Raw genomic sequence first — 25,031 nt, 5'->3', positions numbered from 1 at the left:
ATATGCTTTTGTTTCTGGCATCTTTCACTCAGCATAAGATTCACCCAAGTTATTGGGTGAGCGATGATCTGTTCACTTTTTTTTAGTCTATAGTATCTAAATAATGTGTATTCTTTTGCATGTATCTTGAAGCTCTTAAACCTGTATTTTTAAAAGACAGATACTTAAAGAGTGTTAATTCCATGTTGCAAGTTATGTATACCTTCTTATTTTATTTTATGCTAACGTACATTCTCACAGTTAGAACATTATACTTACTTTTGCTCCACAGCCTGATAATATTGATATTGTCAAATTTAAAAATTTTAATAAATCTGGTAGGTATAACTTACTTTTAAAAAATGATCACTCTGGTTTTGCTGCAAAGAAATATGCTATGTAAGCATGAGTAGAAGCAGAAAAGATACTAAACCTTATTAGTCATCAGATAAATGCAAATCAAAATCTTACCTATTAGGATAGCTATAATCAAAAAGGTAGATAAAAAGTGTTGGCAAAGATGTAGAGAAATTGGAACCCTTCTGCATTGCTGGTGGTAATATAAAATGGCACATCCACTTTGGAAAACAGTTTGGCAGTTCCCCAGAATATAAAATATAGAGCTCTCATATGATCCAACAATCCTACTCCTAGGTGTCTACCCAAGAAAAATGAAAATATACATTCTCACAAAAACTTGCATACGGGTATTCATGATGGTACTATTCATAGTAGTCTAAAGGTGGGAGTGATACATGATTTATTGTGGGTGAACCTTAAAACATCAAGAGAAGTAAAAAATCTAGTCACAAAAGACCATATATTATTCGATCATCCCATTTATATGAAATATGCAGAGTAGGCAAATTCATGGAAACAGAAAGTAGATTAGTGTTTACCAGGGAATGGAATGCATAGCAGAATGGGAGTGACTATTAATGATCTCAGGATTTTGTTCTTGAGGTAATTAAAAATATCTAACATTAGATTTCAGAGGTGGTTGTACAATATATGTAAGAGGTACTAAATATTTCATATTTTAAAACCCACTGATTTTTACATGGTGAGTTGTGTAATTTGTGAATTATAGTATGTGTATACTAAAAAATGGAATGGCAAACAGGTATTTTGTTTTTTAAACCATATACTTCAGTTTTTATACCCCTTAAAGTAATCAATAATAAATTTTGTGCAAGGTCTTATAAAAAGCAACGAAACAAAAGGAGTAGAAGTAGAGAGACCATTTAGGAGATTGTTAGAGCAGTGCAGGTGATCGTACTTGGATTAGGATGATAGTGGTAGAAATGGTGAGAAGCCTCACCTGGGAACATATTTAGAAGATAGAGCATGGTAGAGCTTGCACGTGATTTGATGTCAGGTTTAAGAGAAAGAGACAAATCATGAATGAATATTCTAAATCAAATGGTGGACAAGCATTTCTTATAGGAATTTTCTTATTCTTACAATTCTCATTAAGTGTGATAAAATTCTGTTTTTTATTCTTCAAAGAATCCTTCCCCTTTCAGCTGTTATTGCTCCTGTTGAAGGGAAAGCAAGTACAGAGTGACCTGTCCACTTTTTGTTTAATTTATAAAATATTTAGGGCATACTGAGTTTGTTAAAGGTATATAGCTGCTAGGTTAGTTTCTTCTACTAAATTGGTACTATCAATGGGCATTACCCCAAAATAGTTGTATGTATTTATGATAAGGTTTCTTTGTTAAGAGATTTTGAAGCAAGAATGGATGAAAGTTTGTTTAATGTACACTTTATTCTTTTCCTTTGCAGTTCGTTCTATTGGCTCTATTGCACTTAGAAAAGCCGAAGACATTGACTTTAAGTACCACTTTGACTTCTTTAGTGTGAATTTCAATGAAGAACTGGTGGCATTGTATGGGGGAAGTCTTCAGAAGCAGACCAAGTTTGTGCATGAATGTATTAAAACAATTCTCAAACTTTACAAGGTAAAAGATAAACATTCAGATTTGTATTAGTGTGAACTATGAGCATCTTTTATATTTTAAATCATGTATTTGTTTCTATGGATGTTGAGACAAAGATGGCACGATTTTGTTTTAGAGTCTGTTGTCTTGACCTTAGTGGAGGTTTTAAAGTTTAAATTGAATTTACCTTTCTTTTCATGAATACAGAAAAAAGTAGTTTTTTAGAACTTTAAATATAAAAAATTTAGGAGTACAATGCAATTACTAAAAACCATTGGTAAAATATTGGTAAAAGAATTTCTGAGTCTAGGGGCTGTGGTTGTGGCTCAGTGTTAGAGTGCTCGCCTAGCATGTGTGAGGCTCTGGGTTAGATCCTCAGCACCACATTAAAATAAAGGTATTGTGTCTAACTACAACTAAAAAAATAATAAATATTAAAAAAAATTATTTCTGAGTCTAGCCATGACTAAGTAAGTGGTACTAGAGTAGACTATCTGCATATGTAAACAGTTGTGAAACTGATCCGGATATCTGAAGCACCTGTTTTGAGGTGTTAACCAACCAAGCAGCAAAGGACTATCATCTCTAAAATAAGTGAGTTCCTTAATCTCCCTGGCTTTCTATCTAGAAATATTTTCTGGACATGGGGCAAGTAGGTAGAGATTAAGCAGAGCATATTAATATCAATAAGAAGGCAGAAAATTAGGATTTGGGACTGCTGAGTTGGCTCTGTGGGACAGAGTATGAGAAAGAAGGGAAGGAAGCAAAGAAAAAATTTACATTTTTTCAATCTTGAATGCCATGTTGCATATACACAGGGCAAGAAACTGCAAGGCAATGGCAAACCAAGGAGAAAGTGATACAGTGTGTCTACCTGTGTGTAATAAATATGAGGGACTATTTGTCTTTAAAGAAATTTAAAAGAGTAGTAAAACACATTGGCAATTATTCTGTGCCAGCAACCAAACAATGTCAGGAATGAAATACAACTACCTTCCTTGGCGCATCACTGTGCAAATCCTAGAGACAATAGCTTCTGTGGAGTTATAAGCAGAATTGAGATTTCAAGAGGAGCATGGTGCCAGGAAACAGGCATTCCAACTAACTAAAGAGGAAGGACCTATCTGAACATAGTAGGCATTCAGAGACCCCATACATGACACAATTTAGAATGGACTCTCCTAGCTCTAAAGAAATAGCTACTTTAGTATTCACCTTAACAATGTTTAAATATACATCTTAAAAATATCAAATGAAGGTAAGGATTTAAAATAGAATATAGACATAATATGAGAGTAGAAAGGGCATCTGAGAGATATGGAAACTACAAACAACAAGAAAAATCTAGAACTGAAACAAAAGCATACCAGAATTGAAAAATCACTTGATGGGCTTAAATGAGATTTTTAGTATTACAGAAGAAAAGGTCTCTGGATTTGAACACAGGTAAGTAAAATCTAACCAGACTTAAGCACAGATGCTAAAAGGATGAAAAGGACAGACCCAGGAACTATGAGACAATACTGAAAAGCCTAATACAACTCTATTTGAAGCTCCAGAAGAGGAGATAGAAATACGGGAAGAAAAAGTACTTGAATAACTAATGGACCCCAGACCCAAGAAGGTTTACTGAATGTCAAACATGGTAAACACAAGAAAATCACACCTTAGTCAAATTGCTGAAAAGCAAAGTAAAGAGAAAATCTTAAAAGCAGCTAAAGAAAAATTCTTTACTTGTAGGTAAAGACAGTAAATTAACCACTGGTTTCTCATCAGAAGTAATGAAAACCAAAAACAATACAATAATATCGTAAAGGTCTTAGAGAAGGAGGTCTTTCAACCTAAAATTGCATATTCAACAAAATGTCCTTCAGAAATGAGGGCAAAATAAAGGTGTTAGAGTAGTTTTGTCACCAGTAGAAGGAAAGAAGAAAATTGAAATCATTAGGAGAACAACCCAGACAAGATCAACAAATGGATGCTACAGTTAGTGGGTGAAAGTTTGAGAAGAAAAAGAACATTCACATAATCTCAAAGTTTCATTTCTATAATATTTATTATTTGTTACAAAGGGAAAGAATAACTATAGTGGAGACACCTGATGGAGATTATCTTGACCAAGATTAACATACCAGTGACGTGATATATCAACATCAGAAATCCCCTTGACCTGATATAGTGAAAAGGATACATCATTATTTCTGTGGCATTATTGCCCAAAACAAATAACCTCATTATAATTAAGAGAAAACTTCAGATAAACCTAATTGAAAGACAGACTGAAAAAAAAAAGCCTATACTCTTCAAATATATCAGGGTCATTTACAAAAAAAAAGAAGAAAAGAAAGACTGAAGAACTATCACAGATTGGAGAAGACTAAGAAATAAATGCAAGTTGTTATGCTGGATAAAATACTGAAAAAAAGCACATTAGTGTAAAAACTGGTGAGATTTAAAATAGGTCTACAGTTTAGTTAATACTTTTACACTAGTGTTATTTTTCTGATTTGGATAATTGTGGTTATGTAAAATGTTAATATTAGGGTAAAGGATATATGGGAACCTTCATCCTTTTCTTTTTTCTTTTTACAATTTTTCTTACTTGAATCAAAATAAAAAGATTAAATAAATCATTCATTTTTGAAAAAAAAAAAGAGGTCTGAGGCATTTGCTTTTATAGTACTACAGATCAAACTCAGGGCCTTGTGCATGTTAGGCAAGGGATGTACCTCTGAGCTACAAAACCCAGGCCCTGTTTTATGAAGTTTATAACTTATTTAGAAGAACTTATTGATAATAATTGTGAAAAAGATGGAAGTAAATAGAAGTATTTCACTGCAAGATTCTTTTGGAAAGAATGGCGAAATATTAATTTATGCTAATTCATGTTAAGTTTGCATAGTGTAATTCCTAGAGAAAAGAAAGATAATGCTTAAAGAGCAAATGGAGAAACATAATAGACCGTTGGAAATAATCAGTTCAACATCATATTCAATGATGGTAATTCAATGGTAAGTAAGTCTGAGAGCTTTTCCCCTAAGATCAGAAACAAGGGAAAGTTATCCATTCATTCCACTTGTAATCAACATAGTATGGAAGTCCTAAGCAGAGCAGTTATCTAAGAAAAAGAAATAAGAGTCATCCAAATCAGAAAGGAAGAAGTAAAACTCTGTTTGCAAATGACTTGATCTTAATTTAGAAAACTCTAAAAACAAAAACCAAAGCAAAACAAAAAAACAAACCAACTCTTTTAGAACTGATAGATACAAAACAGATATATCTGAAATCAAGGGAACCATTAGGGATTATTTTTGAAAACTTACATTTCAATAAATTGGAAAATCTGGAAGGTATTAACAACTTTGTAGATATAACTTAATCATTGAAACAAGAGGATATAGAGAACCTAAACAGACCAATATCAAGCAACAAGATTAAAGTAGTAATAGTAACAAAAAGCCTTCCAACAAAGAAAAACTCGGGACCAGATGGAGTCTCAGTTAAATTCTACCAGACCTTTAAAGAAGAACTAATGCCAGTCTTTATCAAATTATTCCTTGAAATAGAAAGGGAGGGAACATTTCCAAATTCATGCTTTAAAGCCAGTATCACTCTGATCCTAAATAAAGACATATCAACAAAGTGAAACTACAGACCATTATCCCTGATGAACATAGACACAAAAATTCTTTTTTTTACAAACTTTTTTTTTATTGGTTGTTCAAAACATTACAAAGCTCTTGACATATCATATTTCATACATTAGATTCAAGTGGGTTATGAACTCCCATTTTTACCCCGTATACAGATTGCAGAATCACATCAGTTACACATCCACTGTTTTACATATTGCCATACTAGTGTCTGTTGTATTCTGTTGCCTTTCCTATCCTCTACTATCCCCCCTCTCCTCCCTCCCCTCCCCTCCCATCTTCTCTCTCTACCCCATCTACTGTAATTCATTTCTCTCCTTGTTTTTATTCCCATTCCCCTTACAACCTCTTATATGTAATTTTGTATAACAATGAGGGTCTCCTTCCATTTCCATGCAATTTCCCTTTTCTCTCCCTTTCCCTCCCACCTCATGTCTCTGTTTAATGTTAATCTTTTCCTCCTGCTCTTCCTCCCTGCTCTGTTCTTAGTTGCTCTCATTATATCAAAGAAGACATTTGGCATTTGTTTTTTAGGGATTGGCTAACTTCACTTAGCATAATCTGCTCTAATGCCATCCATTTCCCTGCAAATTCCATGATTTTGTCATTTTTTAGTGCTTCATAATACTCCATTGTGTATAAATGCCACATTTTTTTTTATCCATTCATCTATTGAAGGGCATCTAGGTTGGTTCCACAGTCTAGCTATTGTGAATTGTGCTTCTATGAACGTCGATGTGGCAGTATCCCTGTAGTACGCTCTTTTAAGGTCTTCAGGGAATAGTCCGAGAAGGGCAATAGCTAGGTCAAATGGTGGTTCCATTCCCAGCTTTCCCAGGAATCTCCATACTGCTTTCCAAATTGGCAGCACCAATTTGCAGTCCCACCAGCAATGTACAAGTGTACCCTTTTCCCCACATCCTCGCCAGCACTTGTTGTTGTTTGACTTCATAATGGCTGCCAATCTTACTGGAGTGAGATGGTATCTTAGGGTGGTTTTGATTTGCATTTCTCTGACTGCTAGAGATGGTGAGCATTTTTTCATGTACTTGTTGATTGATTGTATGTCCTCCTCTAAGAAGTGTCTGTTCAGGTCCTTGGCCCATTTGTTGATTGGGTTATTTGTTATCTTATTGTTTAATTTTTTGAGTTCTTTGTATACTCTGGATATTAGGGCTCTATCTGAAGTGTGCAATCTGCCTTTAAAAACACATTAAGAAGATTGTACACCATGATCAACTTGGATTTATCCCAGGGCTACAAGGTTGGCTCAACGTATAAATCAATAAGTATAATTTATCACATAAATAGAATCAAGGATAAAGATTACACGAATGTCTTAATAGATGCAGGAAAAACCTTCAACAAAAACCCAGCATCCATTCATGTTAAAAACAAAAGAAACTAGGGATAGAAGGAACTTACCTCAACATCATAAAGGCTCTGTCTGACAAAACCAAAGCCAACATCAAACTGAACAGAGAAAAACTGAAAGCATTTCTTCTGAAACCAGGAACAATACAAGTATAAGTATGTCCATTCTCTTCACTCCTAATCAATATGGTTCTTGAATCTCTAGCAAGATCTCTTAGGCAAGAGAAAGAAATTAAAGGGATACAAATAGAAAGAGAAGAAGTCAAACTACCTCTGTTGCTCATGGCATGATCCTATACTCAGAAGACCCAAAAATACTCTACCAGAAGTCTTCTAGATCTGATAAGCAAATTGAACAAAGTTGCAGAACATAGGATCCACATACAAAAAATCAATAGGTTTCCTGTACTCCAATAATGAATCTGCTGAGAAATTAAAAAAAAAATTCTGTTCATAGTAGCCTCAAAAATAAAATATTTGGGAATAAATCCAACTAAGAAAATGAAAGAAATTTAAAAAGACTTTGGAAGATGTAAAGACCTCCCTTCTTCATAGCTAGGCAGGTTTAATTTTGTCAAAATGACTATATTAAAAAAACCAATCTATAGATTCTATGCAATTCCTACCAAAATATCAGTGACATTCTTCACAGAAGTAGAAAAAGTAGTCTTAAAGTGCATATGGCAAAATAAAGAACCCAGCATAGTCAAAGCAATGCTGAGCAATAGGAGCAATGATGGGGGCATTAAAATACTTGATCTTAAATTGTACTACAGAAATAAAACAAAAGTAGCATGGTACTGACTTAAAAGCAGATATGAAGACCACCACAGAGACAAATACACATAAAATAATCTGATCTTTGACAAAGGTGCCAAAAACACATTTTGGAAAAGATAGCCATTTTAACAAATGGTGCTGGGGAAACTAGATATCATATGCAGACTCTTGTCTCTCATCTTGCAAAAAATCAACTCAAAGGTCCATCAAAGACCTAGGAGTTAGACCAGAAACACTGGAACTCCTTTAAGAAAACATAAAGGCAACACTTTAGCATATTGGTGCAGGAACTAACTTCTTCAGTAAGATTCCTAAAGCTCAAAAAATAAAATCAAGAATCAATAATTGGGGTGTCATTGAATTAAAACCTTTCACATGGAAAGGAGGAGAGAGCCTACAGAATGACAGAACTTCTTTACCAGCTACTGTTCCATCAGGGGATTAATATCCAGAATATATAAAGAACTTGAAAACTTAACACCAAAGAAATAATCTTATTAATAAATGGGCAAAAGATCTAAGTATACATTTCTCAAAAGAAGAAATACAGATGGGAACATGGAAAAATGTTCAACATCCTTAACAATCAGGGAAATTCAAATAAAAAAATACACTGAGGTTTTACCTCACTCCAGTTAGAATGAGAATTAAGAATATGAAGAATAATTGATGGTGAGGAATTACATTGTTAGGAATGCAAATTGTTACAACCGCTTTAGAAAACAGTATAGAGATTCCTCAAAAGACTAGGAATGGAACCACCATATGACCTAGCTATCCCACTCCTTGGTCTTTTCTAGAATTTCTAAAATCAGCATACTATATTAACATATGCATACCAATATCTATAGCAGCAAAATTCATAAAAGCCAACTTATGGAATCAACCTAATTGTCCATCAACAGATGAATGGTTAAATTAAATGTAATATATGCACAGTAGAGTTTTAATCATCTGTAAAGGATGAAATTGCCATAAAGAATGACTTTGTGACATTTGCAAGTAAGTGGATAGACCTGGAATGTACACCATTATCAGGCTAAATGAAATAATTCAGTACCAAAAAACAAAAGTCAAATGTTTTTGCTGAAACACGGACACTAACCATAATAAGCGGGGAGAGAAGAAGAATAGATATTCTGTAGATTAGACAAAGGGGAATAAAGGGAAGGGAAAGGGAACAGGAAAAGGAAAGACAATGGAATGAATCCAAAATAATCTTCCTATATCCATATATGAATATACCATCGTGAATCCCACCATCATGTGCATCCATAAGAATGGGGTCCTATTCTCTCCTTATTCTGTATATTGGGCATCTTCATTATAATGTGTCTAGGTGTGGATCTCTTATGATTTTGCACATTCGGCGTCCTGTAGGCTTCTAGGATTTGGGATTCAGCATACTACAGGGACACTGCTACATCGATGTTCACAGCAGCACAATTCACAATAGCAAGACTGTGGAACCAACCTAGATGCCCTTCAATAGACGAATGGATAAAAAAAAAACGTGGCATTTATACACAATGGAGTATTACTCTGCACTAAAAATGACAAAATCATAGAATTTTCAGGGAAATGGATGGCATTAGAGCAGATTATGCTAAGTGAAGCTAGCCAATCCCTAAAAAACAAATGCCAAATGTCTTCTTTGATATAAGGAGAGTAACTAAGAATAGAGTAGGGACGAAGAGCATGAGAAGAAGATTAACATTAAACAGGGATGAGAGGTGGGAGGGAAATGGAGAGAGAAGGGAAATTGCATGGAAATGGAAGGAGACCCTCAGGGGTATACAAAATTACATACAAGAGAAAGTGAGGGGAAAGAAAAAAAAATACAAGGGGGAGAAATGAATTACAGTAGAGGGGGTAGAGAAAGAAGAGGGGAGGGGAGGGGAGGGGAGGAGGGATAGTAGAGGATAGGAAAGGCAGCAGAATACAACAGACACTAGTGTGGCAATATGTAAATCAATGGATGTGTAACCGATGCGATTCTGCAATCTGTATATGGGGTAAAAATGGGAGTTCATAACCCACTTGAATCAAAGTGTGAAATATGATATATCAAGAACTATGTAATGTTTTGAACAACCAACAATAAAAATTTAAAAAAAAGAACGGGGTCCTAATTAGAATATGCTATATTCCATGCTTGTACAATTATATCAAAACAAATTATACTGTCACGTATAAGTAAAAAGAAGCAATAATTTTTTTTTTTAAAAAAAGAATTTAATCATCATTTATGGATAAATGGGTGGAATTGGAGACCATCATGCTAAGTGAAGTAAACCAGACTTAAAGTCAAGGGTCAAATGTTTTCTGTCATAAAGCAGAAGCTGGGGTAAGGAGAAGAATATTTAAAAAGTGGGAGGGGAGCTTATGAAAATAGAAGATTAAATATAATTTAAAAAATCCCACAAAACTCAGAACAGTTGTAATAGAAGCAAAATTTGTCAACCTGAGTAATTATGAGTGTTATGGGAGGAAACATGTTATATTAGGTACAGACCTTTACCTAACATTTAATGGATAAGATAAATAAGATGTGATCACAAAATGAAATAATAACTGTCATTTATAATAAACAGTAAGAAACCTTTGCTATATACTTATAGTATTTTTCTTTCTCTGTTTATGTTTCAGTATTTTTCTAATGACTACATGTTGTTTATAATAGAACTAATAATCTATTTTTCACATTGAGATTTTTAGAAAGTAGGGTTCCAATTATAAGAAAGTAGAATAGGAGTTAGAGAACATCTGAATCTTAATGAATAGGATTTGGGTATGAGAAAGGGGGAGAACATTCTGGGTGAAGAAAACCTCATTTATCACTTGAGGCCATAAGTAAATATAGCAGAGAATGAAACCAGACTTCAAGTCTTTGTGGCACTTATGTTTTAGTGGGGAGAAGTAAATAATAAACATAATAGATAAGAAAACATACAATCTTATATGGTTATAAATGTCAGGGAGAAAACTAAAACAGGAAAAGGATATAAGTAATCAAAGGCAGAGGATTAAAATTATAAATGGAAGACCTCTTGAGAACTAGACAGTTTAATTCATACCAAATACATGATGGAGTGGCCTGTTTGAATATATAAGGGGGAGGAAATACTTTATACAGAGGAAACAATTATATGGGCAGGCATACACATGCTTTCTTTAAGGAAAAACAAACTGGAGTATCTGGAACAGATCATGTGAGTTGGTAGAAATTGGGGAGGGGAACAGACAGATTGTAGAGACATAGGCAATTTAAGGATTTTCGCTTTTTGTTTGTAAGAAAATGCAAAGCCACTAGAGAGCTTTTCAAGTAGGGGAAGGGCATGCTCTTATTAAAGTTTTAACAGTATCATTTTGGCTGTTTGAGAATTATCTGAAGGAACATAAGGGTAGAAACAGAGACCAGTTAGGAGACTTTTGGAGTAATGCAGGAAAGAAATAATAGTGGTTTAAATCAAGTTGTTAGCAGTTGAAGTGGTGAGAAATGGTTAGACTGATGTAAATGTTGAAGGTTGAGGCAACAAGATTTACTGGTATATCAGGTATGGTGGGCCTGTATAAAAGGAAAAGAGTTAAGGATGGCCCCAAGGTTTTTGGCTGAACAACTAAAGAGATTGAATTGCCATTAACTGAGGTGGGGAAGACATAGGAGAACAGATATGGAGATTAGGAGTTCAGTTTTAGACAGGTTTGCATTTAAGATGCACATTAGACATTTCAGGAATACCTTTTGTCCTATTGTAGTCCAAGGCTAAGAGTTAGAGAGAAGAGATTCAGACTGGATTTAATACATGGGGGTTGATAGTATAAAGATGGGGTGAGACTGACTAAGGTCACTGATGGAGTCAATATTGATTTAAAAAAAGGAGAGTCTAAAGGACTGAGACCTGAGTCACTCCAGTTTCAAGAGATGAAATGAAAACAAATCAGCAACAGACTAAAAAGGAAACACAGTGAGGGAAGATGAGAATGAGGAGAGTGTTGTTAAGTAAACCAAAGTGGTGAATTTTGTCAAATGTTGTTGATAAGTCAAATAAGATGAGCATTAAGAATTGACCATTAGATTCCTTGGTGACTTAGCAAGAGCAGTTTTGGTGGTGTTTTGGGGTGAATGCTTGATTAGAATGGATTTAAAAGTATATAGAAGTTGAAAATTGTTCTTGAGAGAAGGCCAAAGGATTGATAAGCTTCAGATACAAAAGTAGAATTTGGTTTTGGCTAAGATAACTCCATGTCGAGGATCTCCAAGATGATCCCAGGTTTGATTATTCACTAGGAAGAATCACAGGATTTGGCATAAAATTGTAATCGTGGTTATTAATTATTAAGTGAAAGGACACAAAGCAAAATCACTGAAGAGAAAAGGTGCATGGGGTAGAATCTGGAGGAAACCAAGTACAAGATTCCAAAAGTTCTGTCACATTTTTCATTTAATTCATATAGCAATAAATTGTGATTTATGAAGAACTGCCTACGAGGTAAGCCCATTAAAGATTCTGTGTCCAAGATTTTTATTGGGGGGTCAATCACATAGATATTTGCTGCCTTGCACATACCAAAATTTCAGCCTGGAAGACAGCAGGGGTTCAACATAAACCATATTGTTTAAGTACAGTGAACCATTCTTTTCATTTAGAGAATGGCAGGAACCCTCCTAAAATATAAGATCCGGGACTCCTGCTAAGAGCCATCCTTTCATGCAGACTGTTCTAAGGATAGCAGTGTCAGACCTACAGTGTTAAAACTCTTTTTTGTACAAGTAACAGAAGAGAAAGCTCATAAGAAGGATCAGTGTGGAATAGCTAGCAAACAAGATTTTTTTTAAAAAGCAATACTTATTTTAACTTTACATAGTAAATAAATGTTGGGAATGCTGATTTATTTTTAAATCCAAACACTATAGAGAAATGATTCAATAAAATTTACTGACATGATGAAATAGTATATTGCTATGACGGCAACAGTTATCTTGGCTTTTGTGATATTTTTAATTTCAGATAAGCAATTTCTTTTACCTTGTACAATCAAACATTATGGTAGACACCAAGTATAATTATACCTCAGGTTACATGCAACATAACAATTTGATTTGCAAGATCAAGTGTTTGGATTTTGATCAGAAAACCAAAGAATAATAGTTAAAAATGGCAGAGCACAAAATAATATGCATATATTAATTGGAACAATATGAAAATGTATTTCTTATGATGGGTAATTATATAGTTTAATTTTCCATTAAGTTGTCCATTTGCAATAATACTAAAAAGATTTTTTTTTTTAGTATTCTTATTATGACACTAAGCCTTAATTATGCCATGGTGATTTTTTTAATAGGGTCAAGAATTTGCTCCAAAAAGTGTGGCAATAATTGGTCATTCTATGGGTGGACTTGTTGCAAGAGCATTACTTACTCTGAAAAATTTTAAACAAGATCTGATAAATCTTCTCATTACACAAGCCACACCTCATGTTGCTCCTGTTATGCCATTAGATCGTTTCATTACAGGTGAGTACTATTACATAAACACTAACTGAGGTTCCCATAGTTGTTTATGATTAAGTAAGCATATCTCTGTAGCTGTTTTCCTTAGGGCATGCTATAGATTTATCTAGGTATTAAGCAGCTCAATTGCAAATCAGCATCTTCCTCTCTGACCATCTCTAATGTCTTTCAGCTTAGGCTTATAGTGGAAATACTGTCAGTTTTCTCTTTTCATATTATCTTAACAAGTTTAACATGTGTTTTATAATCCCTAGATACTAGACTTTAGTTTAGTTATTCTTGAAAACAATTCCTGTATCTTAGGATATGTGTTAACTTCTATGCTTTAACTATTCCAGTACTTCATCCAAAATAAGCTTATGTTTAATTAAAGCAGTAACAATGTTTAGTTTTTAATAGATAGGTATGCTAAGACCTTATATAGTAAAGTAGAATTGCTAATATTTATTGAACTCATATTTTTGGATATTGTGTTAAGAACTTTACCTGATGTATTATAACAGTTAATTTACTCTGTAGTCCTCCAAGTTAAATACCATTATTCTCCATCCTCCAAGTTAAATACCACTATTCTGCAAGTTAAATATCATTATTATCCATGTTTGTTAATGGATTAAAAAAAAGGCTAAGATAAAGTTCTTACTCAAAATTATGTGGCTAGAATGTACTAGAGCCAATATTTGACCCTGCAGAACTTAATTCTGGGCCTTTGTTCCTAATTTTGCATGGTATACTGTCTCTTGAGGTACATTATTATAACATAAGAAATAAAACTATGGGTAATGTTATGTTGCAGAAAATTTTGAATGAACTATGGGAGTCTTTGATATCTAAATTAAATAGTGATAATAAAAGTTACAGAATAAGAATTAAGTGCCTATCTGAAATTTTTGTTAAGACTTAACTGCTTGTAGGAATATCATATGAGTAAAAGAAAATCTTTAGAAGGAATTCTTTTTCCTGGCTAGTAAATTTATACAATTTATTACCTATCAAAATTTTTCATTACATTAATTTTGATAAAATTTTTGTTTATAGTTAAGTGAGAAATATCCCCAAAGTCATTTTCTAAAGTATTCATCTTAATATCATAATATTGTCAAGGAATAACTTGTTTGCTGAAAGAATCTGGTATAATAGTTCTTATTCTGAAGTTCTATTTTCTGCATTACATTTAAAATATTACCTGTAGAAATTTTTAATAACAAAAATATTAGTATTAAAAATATTTATTATTATAACAGTTATAAAATAATCACAGGTTTAAAAAATACCAAAGGCTAAAAGTCACTTTGCTTGTCACCACAGTTAAGAATCCTATTATTGTATTTTGCATGGGGTATGAAGATGAGCTATGTAGGTTAAATTAGAATGACTCAACATAAACATTTCAAAATATCATTTGAAAAATGAATTTTATTTGGAGTTAGGTTTTAATATTCTGAAGGATGGCAAAGGTCTGTCTGTAAAAGGGTCAGTTGAAAGTGATTCTTAGGGTAAGATGCCTTTCCTGTAAATAGTAAGCCTCTTTTCATTCTGTCTTTTTTTATTGCATTAAGTCAATTAGAATAAAAAGAAAACAAAGGACCTACTTCAAGAGTTCATGGATTTTAAGTTTTTGAGAGAATTCCATATGAGTTTCAGAAGTAGATTTCCTGTTTATACTCTGGGGAAATGCTATCTTTAAATAAGGAAGGAGGTTCTGCACTGGGTTGTGTATTTTAGAGGGCCTTGTTCTGGCCTTGCCCTTCTTCACAGGGTAAGAAAGTTGCAGTCTAAGTAGACTGCCTTTTAGCTCATTCTTTTACTTTTAGATCATGATTTAAGTAGCCACACCTCCAGACTTTCTGGTCAATGTGCCTTAAGCCCACTTCCAGGACCCCTGTGGACCTTTTTACCCAGTAAAAGCCAGCCTTGTTCTCCTGAGGGCAGTTATATACAATACTAAGCTTGGGATGTGGCCAAGCTATAACTTTGAAGGCACAGGTTGGATGTGCACACGAGGACATTGTAATGCAAGATGGAATTGCATTGGGAAGACTGAGAAAAGATAGCACAGCAACCTGCTCTCTTGTGCTGCCACAGTCCAGTGTCCACTCCTCAAATGCCTAAAAATTCTTAATTTGACCCTGACCTTCTAGGTTATTTCAATAATATATTTGTTGAGGTAGGAACACAAAATATATTTCATAGTTTGTTAGCTAGATTGTTAAAATATTTATATATATGTGTTTCCCATTGGTACTCTTGTCCCCAGGTGTTTCAGATGTTAGGAGTGAGTTGGCTCCAGTGGTAGTCTGAGTAAATAATGCTGGGGTCTTTAATGAGCTTACTGTACCAAATGTTTGAAGCCCTGGGTAGGATGAAAAGACAGAGTAAGAATGCATTAAGTTTTGATGATAAGAATTGAAAACTCCTCTGCCATGGTCTCTGTTTAGTAATTTTTAACTCTAAAATTGTCTTACCAGCCATAGACAAAGTGAAAAATTGTCTGCAGATTCTGACCTTTGAATTGCTTATTATGCTTAAAGGGTAGAATCCTAACACTGTGATTTTCCACTGCAGCATTATCCTAAGATTAATGGCTATGGTACTGTTGTGATAGATTATAGTCTAAGAACTTAAATAGTACAATATAGAGGTTGACCATAGGAAAGTTGCTAAGTCCTTGAAAACAGGGACAATGTCTTGATAAGGAGGGGTCTATTGCTCTTTTTAAAGCCTTATATTACTGGTAATTGACATACAAAAACTGTACATATTTAATGTGTGCAATTTAATGGGTTTGAACATATGATACCATGAAACCAACTCTACAAATGTTTACAACTATTTAGCAGAGTAAGCTTTCATCTTTGGAAGAAGTTTAGGGTTTTCTTTCTTTGTTGGACTTTGTGAGAAACCATCATCCTTGTGGAAGACCACATGTTTGCTTATGGACGGATGGATAAGACTGATACTTTGGGTATCTTTTTCTTTATTGAGGGGGATTAGTAACTCAGTATTTATACTGTGACTTAATGGGGTAGCAGGAATGCAAAGAGATACCGATTTTTCTCAAAATAGAGAAATGTGAATAATACATTGTTTACAAACCAGATCTCTTAAGCAAAAATTAAGGTAAGTATTAGTATTAGAATTATAATTGAAAAGAATAACTGTTACTTTTCTCAATCTGTCTTCTTTATTCTCTACCAGATTTTTATATGACTGTAAACAACTATTGGATTCTAAATGCTCGACATATAAACTTGACCACGCTTTCTGTAGCTGGAGGATTCCGGGATTACCAAGTTCGTTCAGGACTGACTTTTCTACCAAAATTAAGCCATCATACCAGTGCCTTATCTGTCGTGGTAATTATTTTTTTAAGAGTCTACTGAAATAGTGATATAATGGACACAATGAAACATGAAAGGACAAATAAAATGTAGGAAATGGCTGCCAAGTTGGTGGTGTAGGCTTGCTGCATGTATGTGCATATGCATATATGACTCTTATTTATGAGGAACAATTGTTTCTTGTCCCAAATACAACATTGGTTAGAATTGTAACTATAAGAAAGTTTGGACTAAAGTCAAAGGAGTCTAGTTATATCTGATTCTTATATTATGTACAATATTAGAGAAATGGTAGACAAACCACATACTCTTGAATGCTAACCTTAATGAAGGTTTACTAATAGTTGAAGTATAAATTGAACCCTGATTAATTTGCTAGTTATCCTTCTCTGCTAGAACATCAAGTATTTGGTTTTTAACTGATATAGATAACCTATGTGAAGTGAGCTGACATTTTCTTTTACAATTTCTTTCTTGGATATTTAACCTTGAAGTCTTCAGTTAAGATCTTAACTTCATAACTCCATATACACATCATCTTTAAATATAATGTAATTCTGAAAATAAAATCCTTAGATTATAGTCTGCCTGTTCCTTTTGCTTTGAGGAGATTATTTGTAGAAAGTCACTGTTTCATAGTTGTTCCCCTTCATAGATATTCTTGTTTATCTCATCTACTCTTGTCACACCTTAGATTGCTGTTCATTTATCAAATAGGTATTTACTGAATGCTTGCAATACACATAGCAAAAATTTTTACACTATTCTATTACCAATCATTTTGTTATAACTGGAGGAATCGGGAAGTAGCAGAAACAGCTTTGGTATTGAATTGGTAATCTGAAACTGCATTATTGATGGCATGAATGTTTTCATTTGGTATTGAATATATTGAGCAGTTATTTGTAGGAAGTCTTTAAGAAATCAAATGTCAACTCTTTACTAAGCATACATAATTTAGTCATATAAAAGTTGGCATAACCTATTTCCCAGTATTGACCTGTAGTATGATGCTATATTGATATCATATCCTGATACTTACTCTTTTAAGGAACTTTGGTCATTTGATAACATTGCATTTGAGACCTTTTGTATTTCTTTTTTTTCCCATTTTTTTATTAGTTGTTCAAAACATTACAAAGCTCTTGACATATCATATTTCATACATTTGATTCAAATGGATTATGAACTCCCATTTTTACCCGTATACATATTGCAGATTCACATCAGTTACACATCCACTTTTTTACATACAGCTATACTAGTGTATGTTGTATTCTGCTGCCTTTCCTATCTTGTACTATCCCCCCTCCCCTCCCCTCCCCTCCACTCCCATCTTCTCTCTCTAACCTATCTACTGTAATTCATTTCTCTCTCTTGTTTTTTCCCCTTTCCCCTTACTTCCTCTTATATGTAATTTTGTATAACAATGAGGGTCTCCTTCCTTTACCATGCAATTTCCCTTCTCTCTCTCTTTCCCTCCCCCCTCTCGTCCCTGTTTAATGGTGATCTTCTTCTCATGCTTTTCCTCCCTATTCTGTTCTTAGTTGCTGTCCTTATATCAAAGATGACATTTGGCATTTGTTTTTTAGGGATTGGCTAGCTTCACTTAGCATAATCTGCTCTAGTGCCATCCATTTCCCTGCAAATTCCATGATTTTGTCATTTTTTTATTGCAGAGTAATACTCTATTGGAGACCTCTTGTATTTCTATATCTTTGATAAAAAATATTTTGCTTACAAAATTTTCCCAAAATTGGCTGTTGGATAACCTGAGTTTGATTTTATTGTTTTTAGCCCCCAGATAGTCTATATGCATATATCTACATATATATTGACTTTTAAAAACCAAAAGTAACAATTTTTGAATGATTATCTCAAGACCAGTTAAATGACATTTATGTTCATAGGGACTAGAAAAATCATTGAAGATTGATACCATAATTGGCTAATGCTATAATGTATCCATGTAATAATAATAAAAGTTTACATTTTACTTGTGTAACTGCCCTAGGAAGAGAGTATTTAGGTGAGTTGATTGTTTTACCTATTATAGGACACAGGCTGGCAACAGGCACCCCATCTTTTACTTCCAAGATTGCTCTAGTCATCATGGTTCAACTTGTAGGAAGGAAACAAGAACATAGGGGAGAGCATAAGACCTAGCAATAGCACACATCACTTCTGCTCACATACCATTAGAAAAAATATAATTAACACTTGAAAGCAAGAGAGGCCAAGAGATGTAGTCATGCTAGTTGTACAAGGAAAAAAAAGTAGATTTTGACATACATCTAGCTGTTTTCACTACAGCAGTCATGTGTTACCTTTGTGTTACCTTTCCTTTTTCAACTCTAAGGAAGTAAACCAGTTATATATTCTTGATAATGGTAAATGTCTATTGGGAACTGTTACTCTACTGAGCATCTAATATAATCATAAAACCACAGTCAATTCTTGTTGTCTAATTTTTTAATAAGTTTTCAGCAGGAATTCCTAAATATATCAATGCTTATAAATTCAACAAGTAAGCTAAATATATCAATGCTTATAAATTCAACACTTCAGAATCTGGAATCCCAAAGTACATTATTTACAAATATGACAGTGACTCCTTACAAGTTATACTTACCTGTCTTTTTTTAGTTCATTGATTAAAGAGGCATTTTAGGCCTCTGTAAATTTTCTTGCATCTATATTGTTAGTCTCCTGTTTTCATGTTGTTTTGACAGATGACAGCTCATTCTGTCTTTGATGGTGCAGAGAGAAATGCTGTAAAAAATAAAATCATAGTTATTTAATGAGCCCTTATTGTTTGCATTGTCTGTTATTCACAGAGAGGTCAATACCTGTTGAAAGGCCCTTTAATTCTGGAAGGGTGCTATATACATTTGTTTTAATCAGCTTTATCACTGCTGTGACTAAAAGACCTGACCAGAACAATTGTAGAGGAGGAACGTTTATTTGAGGGTTCACAGTCTTAGTCCATAAACAACCAGTTCCATTCCATTCCTCAGGGCTTGTGTGAGGCTGAACATCATGGCGGAAGAGTGTGGTGGAGGGAAGCAGCTCACATGATGATCAGAAAGCAGAGAGATCTCTACTTGCCAGATACAAAATATATACCCAAAGTCATACCCACAATGCCCATCTCCTCTAGCCACACCCTACCTGCCTTCAGTTAATCCCCGGTAGGGGATTAATTCACTGATTGGTTTAAGGCTCTCATAACCCAATCATTTCTCCTCTTAACCTTCTTACGTTGTCTCACACATGAGCAGGCTAATGCTATAATGCAGGACACCTCACATCCAAACCATAACAACATTGTTAAGGAATCCTTCTTTCTAAACATCATTTATGTTGTTTAGGAGCCTTTTCTTTTTATATCTCTAACCAGATAACTATACAACTGTACTTCCTAATCCATATAGGTTTTGTTTTGTTTTTCCTAAAATAAGTAAGCCTGGACCCCACTTACATAAATCTGATTTGGTTGTTTTAGAATTGTGATCAGGCATATTTAATTTTTAAAAACTATTTTAAAGCATTTATTTCTCAGGCACCCTCCTAATTAAGGAGTCATGATTTTGAATCTTAGTTGAGTTAAAACTAAAATTACTGAAATATCTTTTGTAATCTATTTCATAAACTGATTTATTAAAGAGTCTTAAACTCATCTTCTTATTAAAAGTAATTAAAAAGTTAGATGTTAAATTTCAGTACAGAATCTATGGATGCGTTAATAATTTTTTAAATTAATTAATTTGTTCTAATTTGTTATACATGACAGCAGAATGCATTTCAGCTCATAGTACACAAATGGAGCACAATTTTTCATTTCTCTGGTTGTACACAAAGTAGAGTCACACCATTTGTTCTTCATACTTGTACCTAGGGTAAGATGTCTATCTCATTCCACCATCTTTCCCACTCCTTTAACCCCTCCCTCCCCTTCCCCCTATCCAAAGCTCCTCCATTCTTCCCATGCTATTCCCCCACCCCCATTATGGATCAGCATTCACTTACCAGTGGAAACATTTGGCCTTTAGTTTTGGGGGATTGGCTTACTTAGCATGATGTTCTCCAACTCTATCCATTTACTTGCAAATGCTATGATTTCATTCTCTTTTAATGCTGAGTAATGTTTCATTGTGTATATATACCACAGTTTCTTTAAATGGATGCTTTAATAATTTTTAAAGGTAATTTAAGCTTGACTAACCAGTAATGACATTCAGAGTTACATTATTTTATACAAGAAATATCTTCATATTATTTGGATCACCTTTTATAAGATGTATCTTTAAAAGAATATAATACAGTGAAACTAATACTGTGTTTCTAAATATTAGCTTATAAGAATGTCAGACCTTTCAGAGAATAACAAATGTGGTTTTCTTAAGTTTGATTTTTCCCCCCTTTCTTTTTAGAGTTCAGCAGTGCCTAAGACCTGGGTCTCAACAGACCACCTCTCCATTGTGTGGTAAGTTAATATAACATTTTGGTGATTTGTCATGGTCCTCTTTTCTCATCAATGCATTAATTAGTTTTATCCGTAAATAAATAAGTCTGTGGGAAAAAGATTAATTTAGGGATTTAAAAATTCAAAACTTGGCTCTTGTCTCAGTTTGACCATGGTTCCCTTTAGAGTCTCTAATATTATCTCCTAAAGAATCAGTATCCTTAGTTTCAAAGGAAGCTAAGCATCAGATACTAAAATTTTTGAGTTTATCATAGTTTGGCAGAATCAAATCTGTCCTGGCAAGACATGGGAAACCAAGTAGAAATTAGATTTACTCTTGATGTAAGAGGAAAAAAAAGAGATTAAATATGGATCAAAAAAGCGGCAGATTCTAGTGTCTCTTTATGTTTTGGGTTAAAGATTCTCTTAAGTGTCTTCTGGCTGGGTAAGCAGTAGTGTCTACAGAACCACACAGAGCACACATATATAAGAATAGGGCAGACATGATATATCTGTAGCTAGGAGTTAGGGTAGGTGAGGATATTAAGTGAAGACAGAAGGACTCTGATAGTTCTGTCAAACATTATGGAAGATTTAGTTTGCTTTATTTTAATAGGCTTCAACCTTAAGATATATGCTTAACAAGAATGATTTGTTAAATAACTTTTTAGTTTGCAGCATTAAAGGAAACTGAAAATCTTCCATTAAATAATAGAATGCATATTTGTATCAAGAAGTGTATATTTTAAGGAAGTTTCATTCATAACAATTTATTCTTTAGGTGTAAACAATTGCAGTTGACTACAATTCGAGCCTTCTTTGATCTTATTGATGCCGATACTAAACAAGTACGTATTTTTAAACTAATTCTTATTTCAGCAAAATGAAAGCTTTTGTTACAGCAATGATTTAATGCATTTTTTTACATTGATGAAAATAGAAGCCTATACCTTGCGTCAATTTTAATAAGGACCAAATGGGAATATCTTTTTTTTCCTTTTTCTTTTTTTTTTTTTTTTTGATCATACTTAGACCACTGTTTTTTAAAGCCCCCTCCACACATACTATTTGTTTATTTAGCAATACTGGGAATTGAACCCAGGGGTTCTTTACCATTGAGCTACTTTAAATTCTATTTTGAATTTAGGGTCTAAGTTGCTGAGGCTGCCCTTAAACTTGTAATTCTCCTGCCTCAGCCACCCAAGTCACTGGGATTATAGGTGTACACCACTTTGCTAGGTTAATAATAATAATAATAATACCAGGTTAATCATCATCATCATCATCCTTTGATCAATGTTAATAACTCAAAATGCAATAAAAATGGAAAAGTAAAAGAATACTTTAGACTTTCCCCCAGTTTACCCCTTCACTGTTTAAAAGTCTGATATATATCTCTTTTGTTTTTTAAATACTTATTACAAGCTATTTTATAATATTTTTTCTTAGTATTGTAAACATCATTATTTATCTTATTAGATATTTTGGACCATGTATTTAAACAGTGTCTGCTTCAATTGTGTTTTTCACTGCTGTGACTAAAAGACCCAGTCAAAACAATTGTAGAGGAAGAAGTTTATTTGAGGAGTCACAGTTTCAGAGGTATTAATTCATAGACATCAGGTTCCATTCCTTGGGGCTTAAGGTGAAGTACAACTTGATGGCAGAAGATTGTGGTGGAGGGAAACAGCTCACCTGATAATCAGGAAGCAGAGAGAGAGTCCACTCTCCAAATGGAAAGTATATACCCCAAAAAGCATGCCCCACAGGGACCTTCCTCCCCCAATAATGCCTACCTTCAGTTGCCACTCAGTTAATCCCACTCAGTTAATCCCATTAGGGGATTAATTCACTGATTGGGTTAAGATTCTCATAACCCAATCATTTTTCCTCTAAACCTTCTTGCATTGTCTCACCATGAGTTTTTTGGGGACACCAAATATCAAAACCATACCGTGTCTTTGTAGGGGACACCTAAATTCAAAATATACAGGGACTTTAGCTTTCTGATAAGATTAAAATATGTTCATTTAGTGAATAAACCAAGCTCACAAGAACTTAAAATATGTGTTTGTATAAGTTGAGCCTGTTCTATAGTGAGATTTCACAATTATAAATTCACCTCTTAAAGAAGGTGATTTTTTTCAGGTTGTTCAATTAGAAGAACATATGGAAATCATAGTGCCCTTTACAGAACATCACTTTACTCTTTCTTCTCTTTCTTGTCTGCTAGCAGGTAAATAAATAGTGGCAGACACCAAGGATTTTAGCAAAATTTCTTTTTTTGTTGAGTTGGAAACAGATTGCCATTATTCCTCTTAAATAGCCTTTACTTCAGGTCATCTTGCAGTATCTCACTGTTGCATGGAAACATATTTTGAGAACTGTGGCTCTTGACTTCTCCTTTGGAGAGAAAATTTTACTATTTTTAGGCAATCTTTTTCAAAGCATACAGTCCAGATATTTTTGGAGTCTCTTTCCTAAAGTCTTCAAGTCTTGGTGGCTTCTCTCAGTAGGTTTCTAGGTAAAACTTTCCTTTATCATTGTGTCTTAGAACTTTTCTCCTGTGGTAAACTTTCTTGAGAGATAGGGAAAAGTATCTGTATTTTTTTCTAAACTCTTCAGAAGGCTAAATAACCACCATTAGAATCACTATGTTTTACCAAATTTTAAGCCAGAAAATTTCATATTAGTGTTTAATATTAATGGATATAGTGTATTTATTGAAGTAAGTGAACTTCATGGAGTTGACACTGTGACTTGATCCTGGAACACAAACATTTTATGGTTGGTTGACATTGTTTTCATTGTGAGGCTTAACCAGCAGAAGTTTTAAGCCTCCTTGACAGAGTACAACTAGATATAATAATTGGATCAATTAAAATTTTGAAACTAGTTTGTATTCAAACTGACACATGGTAGGAAAAACCTTATGCCAATCAATGAAAATCAGCAGTACTTCAGACAGATATATTTTTAAATAAAATTTTATAATTTATTTTAATAAACAAAACCATATTTCCAGTAATTCCTAAGATGAAAAAAAGAAGTCTTAACTCTATGTAAGGTAGTTTCCAAGGAAAACGTTGATAATTTGTGTTTTCTCTATTGCCCAATGGATTCTTTGTTGTGGGATTGGGGCTGGTCTGAATTTGGAAACATGTTAAGGGCTTAGAATAGTACCTGACTCAGAATTGTTGGCCTTTATTATTATTACTTGAAATAATATTTGGTATTTAATATTATTACTCGAAACAGTGTTTCATTGAACTATCATGGTATGATGGAATGTGTTAATGTTTATTCTAGATTACTCAAAATTCCAAGAAGAAATTGTCAGTTTTGAATCACCACTTTATAAGACATCCTGCAAAACATTTTGAGGAAAATCCATCAATAATTTCTGATTTAACAGGTTGGTGGTAATAACATTTTAAGTAGAAGTTTTCGTTATTGTTATTTTTAAATTTGTTGTTGGCACACAAAGTATTTGAAACTAATACATCAGATGTTATCCTAATATTTATTAATTTTCTTTTGGTGATGCTAACGAGTTTCTTGATTTGGAAGGGAGAAAGTAGAAAAGCAAGTAGTAAGGTACTGATAAAAATCTGTGCTGATAATAGCATGAAAAATACAAGGTGTTTTAAAAATAAGAGCTGTGTTATTTTTGATACCTCTTAGTTTCTCAATATCATTTATTCTTCAGTCTTTCTTTGGATTACCAGCATATTTTTTTGCTGATAAATTTTGCTTTTCAGTTTACTAATACCTGTAATAGTTTATTTAATTAAATGTCATATTTTGGAAATGAAATATTTATTTACTTCTATTGATAATTTCTCAGAGTTAAAGATGCCTGGTAGATTTATAATACTTTACATGCTAGTTGGTGGTAAGCATAATGAGAACATGTTTTTCGATTTTATTTTTTAAAATAGCCAATGTTCAGGAAAACATTTTTTTGTTATGATTATT

General features: G+C 33.5%; 1 protein-coding gene across 1 annotated transcript in view; it reads left to right on the top strand.

Moving 5' to 3' along the window:
- PGAP1 (post-GPI attachment to proteins inositol deacylase 1) overlaps positions 1-25,031 on the top strand; it is a 93,553-nt gene that overhangs the window by 7,476 nt on the left and 61,046 nt on the right. The window contains exons 3-8 of the mRNA XM_081261522.1: positions 1,768-1,943; positions 13,079-13,250; positions 16,446-16,603; positions 21,022-21,074; positions 21,835-21,901; positions 24,363-24,468. Of these exons, the coding sequence (XP_081117648.1) occupies positions 1,768-1,943; positions 13,079-13,250; positions 16,446-16,603; positions 21,022-21,074; positions 21,835-21,901; positions 24,363-24,468 (732 nt within the window). The remainder of the gene's footprint in view (positions 1-1,767; positions 1,944-13,078; positions 13,251-16,445; positions 16,604-21,021; positions 21,075-21,834; positions 21,902-24,362; positions 24,469-25,031) is intronic.

Source organism: Spermophilus citellus (genome assembly GCF_964194105.1).
Source record: "Spermophilus citellus genome assembly, chromosome: 11".
In the NCBI taxonomy this organism is placed as follows: Eukaryota; Metazoa; Chordata; class Mammalia; order Rodentia; family Sciuridae; genus Spermophilus; species Spermophilus citellus.
Note: the sequence above shows the minus strand (reverse complement) of the source record. Positions and strands in the feature narration are given on the sequence as shown.